Raw genomic sequence first — 23,143 nt, 5'->3', positions numbered from 1 at the left:
CAACCAACCAGTATTAATATTAAAACAAGAGATCTTAAGACTGACAAAACAGACTCTTCTTAACAATAAGATACCGAAATTCCAAACTGACTCTAGTATGGCATCACACGAAAGATAGGAGGCCCTAAAAGAAATCAAAGCATTTGATCCTAAAATATATTTCTTTGACATATTTTGAAATGGCCCTGCACAGCCATCTCTTGTGGGGAAAATATATATTCTATAGAGACTCCCCTTCCCTTTCCAGGTCTTTTCCTGATCCAAGAGAGATTTAACCAAGAGTCTGGCATCTTTTTACACGTGGTAAGAGACACTGGCCATGTATTCTCTTTGAAGCCTGTTACCTATGACACTTCATCTACATAATAAGAACCTTGGTCTCCACCTTCTTTTAACCCAGACATAGTCCTTTCCATTGATTCTAGGTCTTTAGATAACAACTTAACTCTTTCAACCAATTGCCAATCAGAAAAATCTTTGAATCCACCTGTGACCTGGAAGCCTTCCCCTTTTTGAGTTGTCCCATCTTCACCAACCAAGTGAAGTATACCTTTTATATACCGATTAACGTCCTTATGTCTCCCTAAAACCATTTAAACACAAGCTGTAACCCAATCACCTTGAGCACATGTTCTCAGGATCTCCTGGGTTTGTGTCATGGGTCATGGTCTTCACCTTGGGCTCAGAATAAACCTCTTCAAACATTTTACAGAGTTTGGCTTTGTTCCTCAACATGAGCCTCTAGCAGTCGGTTACTGGACCATCCTGAGGAATCACAGCCCTAGCACTCAAAGACCCATAAATAATCCTACATGATATTCACTGTGTATTCAATGTGGGTATAATTTCCAAGCTAACGCATAATTAACCCCACTAATAGTCACAACACACATCCTCTGTATTACTAGCACGCACACAGGGCTCTGCTGCTGGTGGACTTGCGTCCTTACTTGTAATTCTGGAACCTTCTCTAGAATGGAGGCTGGTCTGATTTATCTCCATTACCCCAGGGCAGGCACGACACAAGGCACACTATAGAAAGAATGTTTGAATGTTCAGGCTTCTAAGTGACAGAAAAGCAGCTTGCCTGAAAAATGATTTTGTTCTGGCTTCTCACCAGTGTTAATTCACTTGGAAACCAAGTCAGTTTTCTCCCCTTTACTGAACTCTGGGTTTCTTTTCCACTCAAGGGCCCTGACATCAAAGAAGGAAATGGAGCGGAAATCAGGCTACAGAGCGGCTGCTATTCACTCGGGAAACCTTATTGTTTTCCGTCCTTTGTTCTCCTCTCGACCCCTGCCAACCCCCAGGCTGCACGACCCTCTGAAGGCCTGAGCCTGGAGCGATAGGAGCGGGGGGAACTGAAACGCCGCGGAACCAGAGGCGGAGGCAGCGGCGCGACGGAGGGAGGAGGAGCGACGGACCGGCAGGCCTAGCTCTGGGGCTGCGGCGGCTGAGGCGCGGGGATGGAGCCCCTGCGGGTGCTGGAGCTGTACAGTGGCGTGGGCGGCATGCACCACGCGCTGAGAGGTGAGAGCCCATCGAGCACCCCTCTTTCTATTGGCTCAAGGGGGCTGGTGGGAGCACCGGCGCCGGGAAGGGGCGGAGCGGCGAGAAGCTGGGGGCGGACACCGCGGGGCGGCCCTCGGTTGTCCTGGAAACCGCTCCTGCGCGCCGCCATGTCCTCCCCTCCCGGTGCTGACTCCCTTTTCTCGGCGCCGAGTCTGGAGGGAGGGGCGGGACACGGCGCTTCCACAAGCTCAGTTGGGAGTCGGGATTCGCTGGGCAGTAAATCACACTCAAAGGGTATCGGCAAAGTTAGGGGGAGGGGCGAGCCCCCGCCTGGTGCCAAGCCCCCGTTCTAAGTGTGCAGTCACCCGGCAGCCTGGAGGCTTGGTCTTTCTTCCTGGGGGACGTCCCAGCGGGGGAGGGAGGGAGCTGAGCAGGGCTCCCCTGCTGAGAGATAGATCTTGGAAGGGGTAATAGCAACAATTCTAGGTAGAAGTTTGCGAATGCTAAGTAGGATGGTAGGGGAAGCTTGAAAAACTTGGAAGTCTGATCCTTGGAAAGGAACGTGTCTTCTATAGTTCTGCGCTTAGATGCCAGAGAACTGAGTTCCAGCTTGGTGGCAGTGTGACGTTGGACTCGTTTATGAATAGTGGTGAACCTGTTTCTTGGTTTTAAAAGAGAATGATTATTATAAGGATTAAGGATAAAGCCTGTCAAGTGCTTGTTACTTGTATTATGCCTGATACATTGTAGCCACTCCAAATATTACACATTATTATCGCTATTACTTTAAAACGATATCACACAATATCATCAAAGCAAACTATTACTTTTTATGTACTTCTTTCATTTTGAGGTTTTTGATTTCTTTCGTGCTGAGTTGGAACTGAAAGGTTTACTTTCGGTGATATTCACTCAAAATTATTTATTGAACTGCTGTTCTGTGCCAGATTTGTGCCAGGTGCTGGCACAGTCTTCGAAGGTGCATGTTTATTCTTAAATTACTGAGACAACCACAAAACTGAAACTTCCCTGCTTCCTTATTTAGGACCAAGGGTAACAAGAGACTAACTGTAAGATACAAACAATATTTCATGGGTTTAGGTTTTTTGACCAGGTTTATTGAGTTTCAGTTCTAGACTAGATTAATTATCATTAAGTTTTTCATACTTACTGGCCTTCTGTCTTTATTTCTCATATTAAAACTTAATAGCTTTCAAACAAAATTCTAGTACTATTTACTCTTTGTTAATTCTCTAAAGTTATGTAATATCTGCTTTTTCCTGTATCTTGAAACTCCTTAATGAATTCCTTGGTACTTCACCGTAAGTTGTAATTCGGCCACTCCTTAAGTGTCGAATATTTAGATAATTCTTCAATTTTTTTCAAGTACAGTGTGCTACAGTTACATTCTTGAGCATAATGGCGATTTCTTTTTAAGCATGCTTCCTAACTGTTGGAATTAATTCATTCAACAGTAAGACTTAACTGTGTGCTAGTTACTAAGTGAAAAACTATGAAAAAAAATTTTTTTTGAGACTGAGTTTTGCTCTTGTTGCCCAGACTGGTGTGCAATGGCGGGATCTTGGCTCACTGTAATCTCTGCCTCTTGGGTTCAAGCGATTTTCCTGCCTCAGCCTCCCAAGTAACTGGATTACAGACGTCTGCCACCACTCCTGGCTAAATTTTTTGTATTTTTAGTAGAGATGGGGTTTCACCATGTTGGTCGGGCTGGTCTCCTGACCTCAGATGATCCTACCTCTTTGGCCTCCCAAAGTGCTGGGATTACAGGTGTGAGCCACTTGGCCCATCAAAATTATGAGAATTTTTAAGACTTGAGTGATAGGATAGCAAATTGCTTTTCAGAGGTTTTTGAGTGCCTTAACTACATATTCATCAGGATTATGTATTATCAATTTTTAATCCTTGCTAATTTGCTAGGGGAAAATTGTGTAATTTAAGTGACTCTTTGGGATTAATAGATGAAAGAGTAAAGTGTTTTCTCTCCTATTGGCCAGTGCAATGTGAATTTGTACACATTTTTCTATTGCCAGTGCTACTGTTGTGAATCTAAGCTACTATGATCTCTAATTTAAATTATGAACATAGCTTCCCAGCTCCTCTCCTTACTTCCATTCTGCCCCCCTACTCCATCTGTTTTCCTTCTAGCAGGCAGAATGATAATTTACAGAGTAAACCGGATAATGTCACTTGGTTGCTTATATGGTTCCCTTTGAGGTTGGAATCACAGTTCCATCTTCTTAACAGGCTTGTGAGTTTCGGCTTCTGTCTCCTTTTCAGTTTTGTCTGCCACTCTCCCTTCAGCATCCCGCTTCACTGTCAACACCCAATGCTGAAATTCTAATTAAACTAGTCTCTGAATTATTTGCTCAGCCTCTTGTCGAAGCTCACTTTTTTTTTTTTTTCTTTTTGAGACGGAGTTTCGCCGTTGTTACCCAGACTGGAGTGCAATGGCATGATCTTGGCTCACTGCAACCTCTGCCTCCTGGGTTTAAGCAATTCTCCTGACTCAGCCTCCCGAGTAGCTGGGACTACAGGTGCGCACCACCATGCCCAGCTAATTTTTGTATTTTTAATAGAGACGGGGTTTCACCTTGTTGACCAGGATGGTCTCGATCTCTTGACCTTGTGATCCACCCGCCTCGGCCTCCCAAAGTGCTGGGATTATAGGCGTGAGCCACCGTGCCTGGCCAAAGCTCACTGGTTTTATTTCTCTGTTCTCCTCAAACCCTCGAAGTTCTTCTACATTGCTTTTGCTGTTGCCTCATCCAGAGTGCTCCTAACCGTGGACTTTTTCACTCCAGCTTCGTTTCACATTTCATATATTCATATGAATGAATATATGTTCATATATTGGCCTTCCCTGGCTGACCCTGTGATCCAAAGCAACTTTCCTGCCTCCCTGTACCTCTCTGCTCTCTCATCTTCTGGGTTGAAGTCTGCATGTGAGGGATATAGACCCTTAATCATTTTGATGCAGGTATTTTCCCATACTTGTTTTTCCTCCAATGTTCACTTATTTAAAATGTACCTGTAATAAAATGTATTTCTCCTTTCCAGACGGTTTTTAATTTAATAATAAAAACTAATAATGGCAGTTCACTTCAGTGTTTATTAGGGATCTTTTAAATTCAGGTCCTTTTTTTGTTTGTTTGTTTTATTTTGTTTTTTGAGAATTAGTCTTGGTGTCACCTAGGCTGGAGTGCTGTCGCCCAGGCTGGAGTGCAGTGGCACGATCTCGGCTCACTACAACCTCTGCCTCCCGGGTTCAAGCGATTCTCTGGCCTTAGCCTTCTGAGTATTTGGGATTACAGGAGTGTGCCACCCCGCCTGGCTAACTTTTTTGTATTTTTAGTGGAGACAGGGTTTTACTGTGTTAGCCAGGATGGTGTCGATCTCCTGACCTCGTGATCCGCCTGCCTCGGCCTCCCAAAGTGTTGGGATTACAAGCATGAGCCACTGCACCTGAATACTAAATTCAGGTCCTTTTTAAAGTATGTAATAAATTAGTTAGTGGTAGAATCAGTATTCTAACCTAGGTGTACCTACGTGACCTTTTAACCATGCTGTGTTGCTGTTGCTCTGGTTAGATCTACTAGCTTCCTTGGATGTATACATTAAATAATATAACAAGCAGCCCAAAAGGAATAATACTGAATTTGAGTTTTGACTCATTCCTAGATAAGGTTTATAATAGAATTTTTTTTATTGTGGTAAAACATACAGAACATAAAATGTATTGTTTTAATGATTTTTAAGTGTGTAGTTCAGTGGCATTAAGTACATTCACATTGCTGTGCAACCATCACCCTTGTTTGTTTCTAAAACTTTTTAATCATCTCAAACAGAGCTGATGACTCATAAACAATAACTCCCTATTCTTTTCCCCCCAGTCTCTGGTAACCTTGATTCTACTTTGTCTTTATGAACTTATCTGCTTTGCATACCACATATGAGTAGAATAATAAAATATTTGTTCTTTTGTGTCTGGCTTATTTCACTTAGCATAATTTTTTCAAGGTTCATTTATTTTGTAGCCTATGTCAATATCACATTTCTTTTTGTGGTTGAGTAATGTTCCATTGTATATCTATGCAATTTTGTGTATCCATTCATCTGTTGATAGACACTTGGTTTGTACCCTGTTGACCATTGTGAATAGCGCTGCTTTGGGTATTGGTATATAATACAAGTGTTGTTTGAGTCTTTACTTGTAAGTTTTGGGGTATAGTCCTCGCACTGGAATTGCTTGATCATATGATAATTCTGTTTAACTCTTAAGGAATCACCGTACTGTTTTCCACCGCAGCGGCAGAGTTTTACATTGCATGAGCGCTCCGTCTCCTCCGTCTCTATATTCTCCACCTGTTACTCCATTTTAACAAATATAGCCATTCCAATGGATATATTATATTCCATTGTGGTTTTGATTTGCATTTTTTAAAATAACTGAAGATGTTTAACATCTTTTCTTTTTTGTTTCTTTTTGAGACGGAGTTTGCTCTTGTTGCCCAGGCTGGAGTGCAATGGCACAATCTTGGCTCACTGCAACCTCCACCTCCCAGGTTCGAGCGATTCTCCTGCCTCAGCTTCCTGAGTAGTAGGGATTACAGATGCTCACCACCAGGCCTAGCTAATTTTTTGTATTTTTAGTAGAGACGGGGTTTCACCATGTTGGTCAGGCTGGTCTCGAATCCCTGACCTCAGGTGATCCATCTGCCTTGGCCTTTCAGAGTGCTGGGACTATAGGCATGCGCCACTGTGGTGGGCCATTGAGTATCTTTTCATGTGCCTATTAGTCATTTCTATTTTCAGTACGGAGAAATGTCTTTTCGAGTCCTTTGCCCATTTTGGAATTTTCTTTTTGTTGTTGAGTTGTAGGCTTTATATATTCTGGATCTTAATGTCTTACATGATTTGCAAATATTTTTCCCCACCTTACTGAATTTTAAGTTATAAAAAGTATATTTAATTTCTTTGGCAACATGATAAATTTGCCTCAAACCCAGTGAACATTTAAAAAAATGTGTCAATAAAAGTTTTCATCCTTATCAGCATATCCAATATGCTGTTGCATTTTTATAGTTACTCCATAGATGCTTCTATGTTTTCTAAATTTCATTTAACTTTATTTTATGTCTCTATGCCCATGTATTTACATGGCATAAATGTAACATCCTTTGCTGTTTCTCTGTGTCCCTGTACAGCCTCTTGCACAGTACCACACTCTCTGTAGATTACTATTGAGGTTACTATTGAATTGAGAATAGTTCTGCTATCATTTTATTAAATGATGAAGGTTTCTTTAGTCCAGATTTTTTTTGTATTATATGTAGTTGTTAGTTGCAACCCACAGAATCCACTCTAGCTAACATAATCGGGAAAAAATATTTAAAAACATTTGTAAACTCACAGAATCTCCAGGACACTCAACAAGCATGTTAGGTGAACAGGAGCACTGCCCACAGTACACTGTAGGTGTTGCCAGAGTGAAGCCTTATCCCGACATCACACCTTACACCAACAGTGCTGGGGTCTGGAAGTCAGAAGTGCCATCTGTTGTCCCCTGAGAGGTGGATGCCTCTGCTACCTCCCTCACCAGAAAGATGGGTTTCCTCATTTGTTTCCTTACATTGCCACTTCTGAATTGAAGACTCTCCTTACATTGCTTACTCTAGATTGAGGTCTTTTGATGTGGATGCAGGTGATTGGTAGGCACTACATCCCTCTGCCAGGCAAGGGAAGCTGAGAAAGTGAGTTCTGGCTTCTATTTGGGGAAGGAAGGATAAATGCTGTGGCAAATTTTCAGATGCAGGAAACAAAGGCAAAGATTCTGGAGGGCCACAAAATGTCTTTTAGATTTTTCAATACATATTTAACCTATACAGGAACTACTTATGCACACTTTGATATTTATGCCTGCACAGTTTATACAGTTTTGGCTAACAAGAATGTTCCAAGGGAAAATATCTTCTTTCAGAAAGCAGTGGAAGAAGAAGTGTCATAGCTTATATATCACTGGAGCCTGCAAGGTCACCTACAAATATATGCAAATAAGATTCTGTGTTTTTCTCATTTTAAAATGTAATAGCAGGAGGAGAGTAAAATGTGGCTTAAGGTGGTAAATAAAGGAACGCTCTAGCTGGATGACTGTTCTCTGTGTAGTCAAATATTGGAGTCAGCCTTAAAAGCAAAAATGCCTGTTTGCCAAATAGTTTCTAAAGCTCTTTCAAGGAGTTGGCTTTGAGTTTTACACCATAATACTTCATTTCATGTAGTAAGAATTACTCAGCCTTAATATTTTCTTTTAAAATGCCATGCCTCTCATTTGTCACATATTAATTATTCATTTTCTGAATCTCTTTTGTCTTTGTTCCTCAATGACTTATATGCCGACTTGGGAATCTACCAAACCACTTTGTAACTGGGTGTGTTTGTTGAATCAGGCAACTACATTATGATGAAGTGTATTTCTATGTAGCTATGAATGTCACCTAAGGATATTTTTGTAGCATCAGTTGTTAGGGGCTGGGATGTGAACTGCTTGTTTTTTAATTTACGTATATCTGTATTTAGAATTATAACATTTTCCTTTTTATGCATATTTCCTCATAGTTACTCTCAAAAAGCATTCAGATTTAAAGTGAAGCAGTGGAAAAAGTTGTCCCATTAAAACATATTTATCATTTCTTCCTTGGTACCTGTGGAAGTTAGTAAACTTTAAATACAAAAAAACTACGTAAGATGAATTTTGAGTATTCAGTAAAAGAGAACCTGAACTTACCATTAGACAATTGAATCACTTATCTTTTCTTGTGATGAATAATGTGTGCGTACTTTACTGCAGAGTATTTTTGGAGGGTGGGTGTAAATTTGTTTTTTTCTTTTTCAGCTTTTATAGTCAAGGGGTACACATGCAAGTTTGTCACTTGTGTATATTCTGTGATGCTGAGATGTGGCGTATGAATGATCCCATCATCCAGACACTGAGCATAGTACCCACAGTTAGTTTTTCAGCCTTTGCCGCCCCCTTCTCCCTCTAGTAGTCCCCAGTGTCTATGGTTGCCATCTTTTTGTCCATGAGTATCCAGTGTTTAACTCCCTCTTATTAGTGAGAACATGAGGTATTTGGTTTTCTGTTCCTGTGTTAATTCACTAAGGATAATGGCCTCCAGATGTATCTATGTTTCTGCAAAGGACATGATTTTGTTCTTTTTTATGGCTGCATAATATTCCATGCTGTATAAATACACACACACACACACACACACACACACACACCCCACATTTTTTTTATTCAGTCCACCATTGATACGCACTTAGGTTGGTTCCATGTCTTTGCTATTGTGACTAGTGCTGCAGTGAACATGTGAGTATATGTGTCTTTTTTGGTAGAATGATTTGCTTTCTTTTACTATTTCAAGATACCACCTTTAGTCTTTATTAATTTGTCATATATTTGCATATATAGAAAAGAATATATATGTGTCAGTAAACACACACGCACACACACTTGTGACTAAATGCTTATTGACTGATTATCAGCATACCAAAGTGATTAGGAACACTTTTTCTCATTTTGTTGACAGGCCACTTCTTTTGAAAAGTATCTATTCATGTCCTTTGCCCAGTTTTTAAATGGAGTTGTTTGTTTTTTGCTTGTTCAGTTGTTTAAACTTCTTTTAGATTCTGAATGTTAGACCTTTGCGGGATGCATAGTTTGCAAATATTTTCTCCCATTTTGTGGGTTTTCTGTTTACTCTGTTGATAGTGCTTTTGCTGTGCCAGGGCTCTTTAGTTTAATTAGGTCCCACTTGTCAATTTTTGTTTTTGTTGCAGTTGCTTTTGAAAACTTAGTCATAAGTTCTTTTCCAAGGCTGATGGTCAGAGTGGTGTTTCCTAGGTTTTCTTCTAGGATTCTTATTGTTTGAAGTCTTACGTCTAAGTCTTTAATCCACCTTGAGTTAATTTTTATATATGGTGAAAGGTAGGGGTCCAATTTCATTCTTCTGCATATGTCTAGACAGCTATCCTAGCACCATTTATTAAATAGTGTGTACTTTGTTGAAGATCAGGTGGCTGTGGCTGTGTGGCTTTATTTCTGGGTTATCTATTCTGTTTCATTGGTCCAGTGTGTCTGTTTTTGTACCAGTACCATGCCTTCTTGGTTACCGTAGACTTATAAAGTCTAGTAATGTGATCCCTCTGGCCTTGTACCAGTACCATGCCTTCTTGGTTACCGTAGACTTATAAAGTCTAGTAATGTGATCCCTCTGGCCTTGTTTTTTTTACTTAGGATTGCTTTGGCTATTCTGGCTTTTTTATGGTTCCATATGAATTTTAGAATAGTTTTTTTCAAACCTGTGAAAAAGGAATGATGCTAGTAGTTTGATAGGAGTAGCATTGAATCTGTAGATCGCTTCAGCCAGTACTGCCATTTTAACAATATTGATTTTTTTTTTAATCCATAAGCATGGAAAGTTTCTCCATTTGCTTGTGTCCTATATGATGTCTTTTAGCAGTATTTTGTAGCTCTCCTTGTAGAGATCTTTCACCTCCTTGGTTAGATATATTCCTAGGTATTTATTTATTTTTGGTCGCTGTTGTAATAGGATCACATTCTTATGTTGACTCTCGGTTTGAATATTATTGGTGTATAGAAATGCTCCTAAGTTTTGTACATTCATTTAGTGTCCTGAAATTTTGATGAAGTCATTTATCAGTTCCAGTAGACTTTTGGTGGAGTCTTTAGGATTTTTTAGGTATAAAATTATATTGTCTGCAAAGAGAGGTCGTTTGATATCTTCTTTTCCTTTCTGGATGCCCCTTATTTCTTTCTGTTGCCAGATTGCTCTGGCTAGTGCTTTCAGTACCATGTTGAATAGGAGTGGTGAGAATGGGCATCTTTGTCTTGTTTCAGTTCTCAAGGGTGATGCTTCCATCATTTGCCCATTCAGTATACTGTTGGCTATGGGCTTGTCATAGATGCCTCTTATTATTTTGAGGTATGTTCCTCCAACTCTTACTTTCTTGAGGGGTTTTTATCATGAGGGAATGTTGGATTTTATTGCAAGCTTTTTCCACATCTTTTGAGAGGGTCTTATGGATTTTGTTTATTCAATGTACCTTGATGTTCAAATACGTTTAGAAATTCTTCACACAACGTCTTTCCTTGAGACCTTCTCAGGACACATGAAATGTATCAGAGGTGTTGAGAAGTAAAGAAGCTGTTTGGCTTACAACAGTGCTTCCCGTATGTATTTATATTTAGGCAAGGACCCTGCCATTCCTGTCCCCCACTCTTTTGTTTTTCGGGGAAGGAGAGCATACCTACGTGGTGAAAATAGTGTTCCTTAGTGCGTGTTTCAGGAAATGTCTGATGGGCAGCAAAACGGCAGTGATGGAGCTGTCGGGGGAGATGCTGGAGTTGTGGAAGAGAAGAGGCGCTAGGACCATACATATTGGCCAATTATGTTCACAACTTGGACTAACTTTGAAATAAGCTTCTCTGTAAGTTTTCTATTAGGCAGGTATTGTTGTTCTTACCCTCTCTGTTTTCTCTTAGAATGCCCAAAGCTGAACCTCTGGTCTTTGTTCCCTTACTGTTGTAACCTGCCTCACTCCAATAACAGGTAGCTCCATTCTTCCAGTTGTCCATACCTGAGCCTTGAAGTCATCTCGTTTCTTCTTTTTCGCCCACATCAGCCAATTCTATAGGCTCTATCTTCAGACTGTGTTTATAACTCTACCATTTCTCTCCATTTTCACCTTTACCACCTGATCCATAATCTATCTCCTGTCTTGTCAGACTTAATTTTTGTGCCACCGCAGATTTGCTTGGCCCCACCTGCCTCCTGTCCTGGGGCTGCTTGTTCAGTATCTTACCCTGACTAATGCTACCTTGCCTCATCTGACACTGTCATGGGGTGATGGCTGAGTTCAACCCTCAGAATGATCGTTGACCCCTGTACCCAGACTCAGGTGAAGCATCAGGCTGTGGGCCTACACTGTGTCAGCTCAGTAGCTATCTGGAGGGGTCAGATCACAAAACCTGACTTGTGTGTGTAGGTAGCGGGGAGTTGGAGAGTCACACCTTGAGGGGACTTTTGACCAGTTAGAGACAGGATGAGAAAGGAGCCAGCAGTTACATCTCTCTCCCTCCTCCCCTGATGGTGCTTCTTGCTCAAATGCCTGTGAGAAGATGGGAAGTACTATTTTAGACCCAGTAGTGTCTCTACTGCAGGGCATCTCATCATCTCCCACAACAGATACAGCCCTCCCCTGACAGCTCTGAGGTATGGTCATCTGTCCAGCCTGGCTCTACCAAATCCCTCCTGCCAGAGCTGGGTTCCTGAGAAGCATCGGCTGATGTGCTAATATACTCCCTCCGTCTCTGCCTCACTGCCCTCACTCTTGCTGCTTTGGAGTTTTTTCTTCCAGAAAAAAGCATCTGCAGCTAAGCTTGGCATGAGCTGCTTTTCTGGGACCCTGAAGAAGGATTATTGCAGTAGCCTCTTTATTGATCTCCTTGCTTCTGCTCTGGCATTGCAAGTTTGTTTAGAGTGGCCAGTGATCTTTAAAAAATATGTCTGATAGGTTATTACTGTGATTAAAACTTCTGAGGAGCTCTACCACTCAAAGCCAGAATCCTGAATGGGTCCCCAGGCTGCCTTATCTAGAGCCCTTTTTCTCTGGGGCCACATCTCCTGTGGGTGTCCCCTTGCTCACTCTACTCCAGGCGTCCTGGCCTCTTGGTTCTTCTTCCTATACAACCAGCATGTTCCCACCTCTGGACCTTTGCAGTGTCTCTTCTTTCTGTCTAGAATGTTCTTCTCCCTGATATCTGTCAGGCCCATCCCCTCATCTCCTCCAGGTTCTTGCTAAAGAGAAATTCTGTAACTAATGTACTTGAAAATAGAACCACTCCCTTCTTCCATGCTATCTTCCTCTGCTTTTTTATTTTCTCCATAGTACTTTTTATTGTTAGGCATAATTTAAACTTGTTCATTTATTATCTGTCTCTCTCCTTGAGAATGTAGACTCCATGATAAGGTAGACTTTGTCTGGAATATTCCTTAGATATATTTGTTGAATGAGTGAATGAACAAATGAGAAAATGAACTGCAGTCATGCTTGTTGTGAAATATGTATATAGCTTGAAGTAGATATCATTCTACTGTAATAAGTTTAAACTTAAGTATTAAGTCTGAATCATGAAGAGTTTTTGTAGGCATAGCTGTGTGTGGGATTTTAGTAGATAACATATTTTTGGTAAAACATCTTTGTTCTTTTTCTTCTTATTGAAAATATTTTAAATATTGTCAAAATAATCAGATCGTTTGGGAATGAATTGGTCTGTACTCAACTGCAGAATTTAAATCATATGCTAACAGTGAACTATGGTCAAAAAAATTAAGTTTAAGGGTTTCTTTGTTTTTGCTCCTTTAGAAGTAAGAACTTTTTGTTGTTCAAAGTTGAAAAGAAATTGATGTATGAGAGCAAATCTACACATAATTAATTCCAGGATGATTATTATATGGATAAATGAGGTCAAGGTTACATGTGCAGTTTGGTGTCCAGAACTGTTTTAGAATCTCTGTTGCTTTTTGCTTTCCCATGGAACATTGGTGAAAAGTGCTATTCAGGAATAGTGCCAACCAGCTCTCATTTTGTCTAAAAGCATAACATTGTATCTCATTTTACCTTGTATACAAGGTAAAGTATATGTTGGAATTTTAAAAATGACCATTACTTCTCCTGGACCAATGATTTCTTATACTTATATCCACTAATTTTTTTCATTCTGAGACTTTAAATCACCACAAACCTTGCAAAATCCTTTTGTCTAAAGTAAAACAGGTCTATTAGAGAGCTGAACATTAATATTAAATAGTTCTTGGGCATCCATTAGTGATTTTTGTTCAAACTCAATGATGAAGTTAATTATGCGCTAGTACTCAATGAATGAGACTTAAGAAACACATGCCAGAGTCTTAGCACACACAGGACCCCATAGCCTTTGGCATATGCCTTTATTAGAGTTGAATTTTCATCCAAAAGAACTTATAATTCAAAGCATTTGTAGTTTAAAAATTCTAGTTTAATTTAAATCATGTTAGCATATGATTTTAAATTCACTAGAATTTTTAAACTACGCTAAACTTTAATAGATTGCTAAGGTTTAGATGGTAATAAAGTACCAGAATAATTTCTATGCTTCTTCAGAATGGATATTATTCTTGTATCCTCAATTTATTTTTGTGGTTATTGTTTGCTGAGTCAATTGTTAAAACTATCTTATTTGAATATTCAAATTAAATTATGTTCTTTGTTGATTGTGACATAATCTCTAGCTTGTTCTCCATCCAGTGAGGCTTCTTTTCATTGATTTTGAACTCTCAGAATGTTGGTACCATGGTTTGAAGGAAAATATGTGAAATTTTTCTGCATTGTTTTGTGGCTTCATAGATAATTTAGTCTTCAGAAAGGAAATCTCTTCATGTTACTCAATTACTAAACTTTTCAAAAATAGCAAATCAATGAAGTACTGCTTGGATAAACTACATTAGCCTGAAGAAACTTAATACCAGTTTTAGATGCTTATTGAGGTCACTCAATGGAATTGGCCAAAAATCATAGAAATGAATTTAAAGATCTAGAAGTAATATTTATGGGACACGCTCAATTACAAGTGTTGGATATTATTGTAAACGAGCCTTTTGAAAATTATTTTACAAAGCAATATGGTAGGCGGTTACTTTGTGGAAATAAAAAACAGCTACTGGGTATTTGTGGGGAGCATAAAATTTCCAGTGACATCATTATACGTGAACTCAAAAAAGACTAGATCTCAAGTAACTTTGACTGAGGGGAAGTTGGTGTGTCCTTGAACACCATTAAATGATTTAAAAAGTGGCTCTGTTGATGATAATGACCCTGATTTCAAAGATGCACATGAGAAAGTAGAATAAAATTGTTTCATGAACTCTGAGTAGAAAATATAGACAAGCTTTCTGAATGAACATGCCAAGATAGTGTTATTTAAAATATGTTGGAGGATTCTCCTTGTGTGAAACTCTGTGTTTCCGGGATTCATTGTTTTATCATCTCTGCCTGGAGCCAGAGCCAGTGTCAGTCATGCTCAATAAATAAATCTTGAATTCATAAATGAACCTGGATGTAAACTCACAGAAAATACTTGCTGAGAATATTTTGTGGGGCATGAAGAAACATTTGACAGGGTTTATAAAATGTTTTCATAAGCATTGTCCAGTTCACTAGTGAGGGGATAAGAAATCCTTTCTCTATTTTTTTTAGCTATTACCTAGAATTATATCTTCATAAATTCATAACAGATCCTAAAGATTACTTCAGGTGGCTTCTTCAAGCAAATATTTATTGAATACAAGTGAGCCAGACCTATTAAATGGGATAAATACCCTTTTCCATTCTTATGTTAACACAAAAGAGCTGTAATTCTTCATGCCAGTTTAAAAAAAGTTCAAAAAACAGAGTTCGTTTTACTAATGTAGAACTTAATTTTAATTTAAAAATAGTAGTTAAACTGAATATAAAAAACAAAATATGTTTAAATTATAAATTATGCCATATGAAGTCATTTGACTATTTTGGCTACATCATTAAACATTTACGTAATGAAAATGGCCAGCATCTAATTTTGGCTATTTTCATGGGGGCAACAGGAGATTGATGTTTATTAAATTGATGTTTATCAAATTGATGTTTATTAAATTGATGTTTATCAAATTGATGTTTATTAAATTGATGTTTATCAAATATACTTGTATATTTGAGTACGGGCAGTGGGTATGTGTGTAATGTATTTATGTTTAGACAGAGAAAAAGGTCAGGAAAGTTGCACAGTGGACTGTTCTCAGTACCCAAAATTGTATTCACCGCCCTGCCTCCCTATCCTCTGTCCTGCTTTGTTTTTCGCTTTGATACTTATTACTGCCCATTGTGTTTTGTACCGTACTTGTTTATCTTTCTAATTGACTGCCACCTCTTCTAGAATGTAAGCTCCATAAGGGTAGGGATTTTTTTGTTGTGTTTTGTCCTATTTTGTTCATCATTGTATCCTTGGACCTAAAAGCACCATTGTATAGTGGATGCTCAACAAATATTTGTTGAATTTATGAATAAGTTATAGCACATGAACATTTTATAGGTAGTTGTTGATATTGTCAAATTATTTTTTTAGAAGGACTTACTAGTTTATATTCAGTAATGCCTCTGTGGCCATAAATATGTCAATATAATATTTTAATTTATATAATTTACTAGGTGAAATTGTTATAATTTTTGATTACTAGTGAAGTTGAAAATTTAAAAATTATAATGTGTGTTTCTTGTTTTTTATTTTTAGCAACATTAGTAATACATTCGTTAAAAAATTGGGACACACTGAAAATATTCATTTATTCATTCAGTATGTAACTGTGGAGTGTTTTTTCTTTGTTGCTTATGGTGTAGTATGGTGAGGATGCAGCATTGAATGAGACAGTCTTGTTACTTTTTTCCAGAGATTATGCTCTACTGGGGAATACCAATGCTACACAAATAGAGAAGAAAATTTTTTAAAAAATCACCAATGATGCTAATGCAGAGATAAACACTGGTGAAGACTTAGATTATATATTTTAAATCTTTATTGTAATGTGATCATGAACATTAAAATAAATTATAGCTTCCTTTTTTTACCTTGAATATCTTGAATATTTTCCCTTGCCATTAAACGTAGAATTTATAAACTTGGTTTTTAATGATTGTATGATACTCCACTTTATGGAAGTACCATACTTGTTCAAATAAATCATCGATTCTGGGACATTTAGATCATTTATAATTTTGCACTATTATAAATAAAATAGCGTCACATATATAAATATTTTCTATACATCTCTAATTATCTTATATATGAGTTTCCTATTGCTGCTATAACAAATAACCATATAAACTTAGTGACTTAAAGCAACATAGATTTATTATTTTATAATTCTGGAGGTCAGAAGTCTTAAAATCAAGGTACTGACAGGGCTGCATTCCTTCTGGAAGTCCTAGGGGAGAATTCATTTGCTTGGCTTTTCTAGCTTCTAGAGGCTGCACATACTACATGGCTCATTATTCCTTTTTCTATCTCTGAAGCCAAAAGTGTAGCATCTCAGAGCTTTCTCTCTGACCTCTACTTCCCTCTCCAAATCCCCTTCTCTGATTTTAACCTTCCTCAGTCCTTGTGATTATACTGGCTCTACCTGTGTAATTCAGGATAATCTCGTGTCAAGTGTCTTATCTTACTCACATCTGCCAAGTCCCGATTCCCATGTAAGGTAATATTTTCACAAGTTTCAGGGATTAGGATGTGGACGTCTTTGGGGATTATTATTTTGCCTAACACACCTTAAGAAATGTGCACAAATGTAAAACTAATAAATACAAAGTAATCTTTAGGGTTTTAAATGCATACCACCAAATATTAGTTGAAATATTGATTGTTAATTGATGCTCACATCTGCAATGATGATTTTTAAGTCACACCTGCTCCTTTCTAGCATTTGATATTCTCATTTTTAAACAGTCTTTGCACTTTTGATAACAATAATGGCAAACATTTATTGTATGCCAGACACTAATCGAGTGTATTATAGTTATGAACTCATTTCATCCTCAGAACACCCTATGGCATAGGTACTTCAATATCCCCTTACTAGGTGAGGATACCGAGGCTTAAAGACACAAAGAAACTTGCCTAAATCACACAACAGCTAGGAGTTAAATGTAGAATTCTAGCAGAGAAAGAGTGAGAGAAAGAGATACACAGAGAGATAGAGATCCATATTCTAAATCTCATCAGTATGTATGAATACACACACACACATACACATAAAATAAAAAATTCCATAAGGGTGCCCCTAAACAGCCTTGAAAACAATAAAATAATAATGCCTAATGTCGAATACCATGTGACTTAGCGGAAGAAGGTTTGTAGAGAATGGTGTACTTAGGAGGAGGCTTGGAATGGAGAAATGACAGAGGCGGTTGAAGAGCGTGGGTCTGATGACAAACTTATACTTTCTGGCCTAGTGCAAAATTGTAAGACTTAACTCTTCTTTTAGAGGTGTCTGTAGCAGAAATTATACTGCTGCTCTTTTGCAGGATAGGATTTGAAATTTTATTGTGTCAATAATGATGAAAGGTATAAGCTTTCAAGGAGGGTTAACTATAAAGCAAAGAAGGCTCAGAATGGCAAGACAAATTCAGACAGGATTTTCTTAGGCTAATTTTAGGGATCTTTATGAGTTACTTATTATATACATTATAGTATATGTTATAAAATATTATTAAAATCTATTTTTACAAGTCTTTTAAACATTCACAGTTAGCTAGATATAAAATACTAATGTTTATATCACTTCTCATTTTTTCATTGACTTCTCCATAAATATATCAGAAATGATCACCTTATAAATTATGAGAAAGCATCAGTAAAGAGCACTGTAAACATTTTATAGTGAGAAACTATTCATGAGTGGTCTGGTCATTCACTCAAAACAAATTTATGTAAAACAAAATCAGTGTTTGTTGTTCACACCTGTAATTGACTGGATCACATGTGTTTGTATCATTTCTTCAGTTTTTAAGTAGTTTATATATCCTTTGACTTCTATAAGTTTGTAAATAGATTACTTTTAGCACCACATTTTTTGGTTGTATGCTAGCTACTTGCTGATCTTTAAAAGTCTTCCATCAAGTAATTTAATTTTTATTTTTGTCCTTTGATTGTTGTTGAGTTGGTGGATAAAATAAGGCACTGAGTTATAATTGTAATTATAATAAGTTATAATTGTTTACTGGTGTGTATCTGCCTGTAACGGGTCACAGCGCATTTGGCATGCTTTGAGAATAGAGCCAAACCTTTCTTGTCTATCCTTGTTACTTAGGTCCCTTTTGTTGTTTTTCAGAGTCAAAACCAAGAGCAGTATTGAATTCTTTTGTTCCAAGATAAAAATCATTGTTTTGTTTCTTTGCTTTTTGCCAATTTGAAAAATAGTACATTCTCGCCTGACACAGTGGCTCACACCTGTAATCCCAGCACTTTAGGAGGCCAAGGCAGGTGGATCACGAGGCCAGGAATTTGAAACCATCCTGGCCAATGTGGTGAAACCCCATCTCTACTAAAAATACAAAAATTAGTGGGGCATGGTGGCACGTGCCTGTAGTCCCAGCTACTCGGGAGACTGAGGCAGAAGAATCTCTTGAACTCAGGAGACAGAGGTTGCAGTGATCTGAGATTGTGCCACTGTACTCCAGCCTGGCCAACAGAGCGAGGCTCTATCTCAAAAAAGTACATTCTCATTGTAAAAAAAAAAAAAAAAAAATCAAAGTTTCCAAAAGAGTTTAAAGGAAAAAGTAAGAATTACCTCCAGATTTCACCACCAGGAAGCCTCTGTTGATATTTGCTGTTTTTTTCTATCTTACACACATACACATATGCCTTACAAAACTTGGATTTTTACTCAACAAGATATTCTGTGATTGCTATATGTAGTAAATAATATGGATATTGCTTTGTGACAGTAAATATGGATGTTATCTTTTTTAACATATCTATTTTCATACATGTATGTAGTCTTACACGTGTATCTTTACATACTTGTCTACATTTTTTCTTAGCAAACATTTCCAGGTGTATCGCTAGGTCTAATAATTAGAAGAATTATTATCAATTTATACTACAAACGATATGAGGCATTAGACATTGTTCGTTTATTCAATCTTTGCCAATCTGATAGGTAAAACTGATTGATGTGACTTTCCGTCATTGTTGGTGAGACTCAGCATCTTTTATATGTATATTGATCATTTAAAATCTGGTATTATTGAATTGCTTGTAATGAAGTTTCCATTTTAACTGTTTTAGGACTTGAACTTTATAAGAATTGATGATGCTGGGCAACTGAAAATATTCTGTGCTCCTTAAAAGACATGGGAGCTATAGTTTATAAGTGTCTCTCTCTATATTGTATTTAATATCCATATTTAGAAATAGGTAATTGGGTATTACAACAAGGAGTCTTCACTCCCCAAATTGCAGTCACTTGACCTTCTTTCTTCAATTTAGGACAGTTGTGTAGTGCTTTATCAACAAGAGTACTTCTATTTTGTAGATGCATGGCTAACTAGTTACTTATTTAGGGGACTTTTGCATTCACATTGCTCTGTTTGCCAGTTTGGAATTTGAAATGCTTTTCCTCATAGGAACAAATGGTATATTAGTGTGTGTGTTCACTTGAATGCTACTTAGAACTGTTATTTGCAAGTGACAGAAACTTAACTCAAACTGGTTTTCTAAAAGTTGTAAATATTGACTCCTTTAATTGACCAAGTCCAAATGTAGGGCCAGTTAGGGGTAGAGCTTGAAGCAGGGGCTCAAATCATGTCACCAGAAACCAGTTTTTTCTCCATACGTCTCAGCTTTGTTTGTTCTAGGTTGGATGCATTTTTATATGTTCTCCCCTTATTGAATCGAAATGGCTGTAGTAGCCTCTCAACTTAGATCTTTCCAAGGTTAAACCTGGTAAGAAAGATAAGCAACTCTTGCTATTAGTAGTTACACAAGAAAAAGCCAAGGGTCTCCCTGATTGTGCCTAATTGGCTTGTTTTGAGTTGCATGCCCATCCTGAAACCACTCTAGCTAGTCTGAAACCACTCAGGCACGTGACCCCAGGCTTCTAGAAGCTGGGGGATGGGGATTTGAGGCCATCTGAACCATTTCAACAGAGTAGGAGTGAGGTAAGATTCCCCCAAAGAAAATCTGGGACTATTGCTAGAAAAAGAGGGGCCATATGCTGGCAAAAGAGAAAACAAATGTCCACTCGTTTTGTATCCTGAGTAGAGTGCTCAGTACATGATAGGTATTCTCACAGATACTTACTTACTGCCTGACGATAGCACTATTGGGACTATAGTTAAGATATTTTAAGATAAATAGAATTTCATAGGTTATCCTGGGAATTTCATTGTAGGTGTTTCCAAGATAAAAAATTTGAACTAAATGTCAAACAATTACTCAAAAATGAGCATTGAGATAGTCGTATAAGTTCAGGCTTATTAAATAGTTTTTAAGCTAGCAGTATAATCAGAAACAGGACAACAAAGAGGGCAATCAATAATAATCAGGAGTTGATTTTAGGAATTATAATTCACTTATTCTTTTCTATGTATTCAGTCAATAGACATTTATTGAGGGGCTATTCTGTGGCAATTACTGCAATGCCTGGGTGCTGAGGTACCCAGATGAATGGGATATGGTGTTAGCACAGATGATTGACTAGTCTAGTGAGAGGGCCACTGTCATGGGAAAAATGCAGCGGTAGAGTGAGCTGCAGAGTGTGATGAGAGCACATCAATCATCCTTATGGTCCATCATGGCAAACGGATCTCCAGTCATTACATCTGCTTTCCAGACCTCCAGTGGAAAGGCATAGGGAACTAGCACTCTCTTCCTTTTTAGAACATTCATGAATCTGAACTTAGTCCATGACTGCATCTAGCTGTAGAGGGGGTGGCAGATATCCTTTTAGTAGGGTACATTGCCACAGTGAATAAATTTGTTGTTTGGTTGTTGAAGAGAAGGAAGAAACAAATGTTGGGATACGCACATAATTTTTGCAGAGATAGTATAACTAGAAATCATATTTTTGAGTCATTAGTAATACTTATATTAGTAAAATTTTATTAGTAAAATTTAATTTGATGTAAAATTTATTTCAAAGAGACTGAGCACTCACTGAGGAGAAATTGTGCAGTTCCTTGAGTTCTGTAATAGGAAAACGATGATGTTTGCTATCCACCTTTCATACCGTTTCATAAGTATTAGTTTGCTTCATGTTGAGTTTAGCATATTGCTAGGTAGTTTGAAATGGGAAGAGGGACAAGGGAATTGAAGATTGATTATCATGAAAAAAAGCATTGCAGTATTTCACCTAAGGTCCAGCTTTGTCTGGGAAATGACATTAGTTTCTCTCCTAATAGACAATTGTAAGTGGAAGGAAAAAATTAAGCATTAATGCAGTGTTATTTCATGTTGACTCCCACAAATCAGATTTTCTCTGCACTGAATATGGAAAGAGAAATTTTTTTTGGAACGGAATTTCATTCTTTCGCCTAGACTGGAGTGAAGTGGTGTGATCTTGGCTCACTGCAATGGCTGCACCACGGTTCAAGTGATTCTCCTGCCTCAGCCTCCCGAGTAGCCGGGATTACAGGTGCCCACCACCACATCTGGCTGATTTTTGTATTTTTAGTAGAGATGGGGTTTCACGATTTTGGCCAGGCTGGTCTTGAACTCCTGTCCTCAAGTCATCTGCCCACTTCGGCCTCCCAAAGTGCTGGGATTACAGGTATCAGCCACCATGCCCAGTAAAATGCAAGAACTTTTAAAAAGAGCCCAGCAATATACTTTACTAATAGTGATAAAAACATTTGTCAGCATTTTAAGTTCAGATTTTTATAGGTCTGAAGGTTATTTTGTACTTTTATTCCTAAGCTATCACTTTGAATGAAAGGATATTGGGTATATTCAGCTCATCTTTCATTTTACAACTAGATGTCAGTGTTAACATACCTGATTAAATGTCTCAGGTGTGGTTATAATGAGTAATTCAATAGTTGCTCACCTATATGAGATATAGATTAGAAAATAAATAATAATAAAGGAACAGAATTTTTAAAAACTTCTTTCCTTATTTCAAACTGGACTGGTTATGCCTTAATTTTCTTTCTCAAAGTCCTCCTCAAAACTTCAAACTGCATTATATTATCCAACATAACATCTTTACATTTACATTTTTTACATTTGCATTTACATTTTGTAAATATTGATTTTTCCCCCCACATTAATAACTATACAAGAATGGTTAAATTTTTTGATTTATTTGGTTAGGAAAGTCAAGAAGAGTGTGAACTTGTAAACCTTTTTTACTACTACCAGCCAAAAGTTCTTCCCTACAGCTTTTTCAGAAAGAATCATTAGAAAAAGAAAGGAATATATTGCTCTTCAAACATGTGCGCGCGCGTGTATGTGTGTGTTTATTTATTGTCTACTTTGATTTGGAGCATATTGAAAGCAAGAATTATGTATGTATTCTCAGTGACATTTTTTACATCTCACCTGGAAGACTCTCTTGAAATAACTAAATCTACCTTTTAAATTTAGTCCTCATATAAATGGAAGTGTGATGTCCTTATACATTCCTTACAGAGCCAATCTAACCACCTTTTAAAATAATTTGCATTGTGTTTCTCAGCCAAGCGTGGTGACTCATGCCTGTAATCCCAGCACTTTAGGAGGCCAAGGTAGGCAGATCACTTGAGGTCAGGAGTTCAAGACCAGCCTGGCCAATGTGGTGAAACCCTTTCTCTACTAAAAATACAGAAATTAGCTGTATGTGGTGGCAAGTGCCTGTAGTTTCAGTTACTCAGGAGAGTGAGGCAGGAGAATTGAATTGCTTGAACCTGGGAGGCAGAGGTAGCAGTGAGCCAAGATCGCACCACCGCACTCCAGCCTGGGCAACAGAGTGAGACGCTATCTCAA

At 38.0% G+C, this 23,143-nt stretch overlaps 1 protein-coding gene across 8 annotated transcripts in view; it reads left to right on the top strand.

The window, feature by feature from the left end:
• Positions 1-1,440: 1,440 nt before the first annotated feature.
• The window catches only part of TRDMT1 (tRNA aspartic acid methyltransferase 1), a 71,852-nt gene continuing 50,149 nt past the window's right edge, over positions 1,441-23,143 (top strand). For all 8 annotated transcript variants that reach the window (XR_004745496.3, XM_078329536.1, XM_078329537.1 and 5 more), the window contains exon 1: positions 1,441-1,530. Coding sequence is in view for 4 of the 8 variants with exons in the window: in XM_078329536.1 (XP_078185662.1) it covers positions 1,467-1,530 (64 nt within the window). In the remaining 4 variants the exon portion in view is untranslated. The remainder of the gene's footprint in view (positions 1,531-23,143) is intronic.

Source organism: Callithrix jacchus, chromosome 7 (genome assembly GCF_049354715.1).
Source record: "Callithrix jacchus isolate 240 chromosome 7, calJac240_pri, whole genome shotgun sequence".
NCBI lineage: Eukaryota > Metazoa > Chordata > Mammalia > Primates > Cebidae > Callithrix > Callithrix jacchus.
Note: the sequence above shows the minus strand (reverse complement) of the source record. Positions and strands in the feature narration are given on the sequence as shown.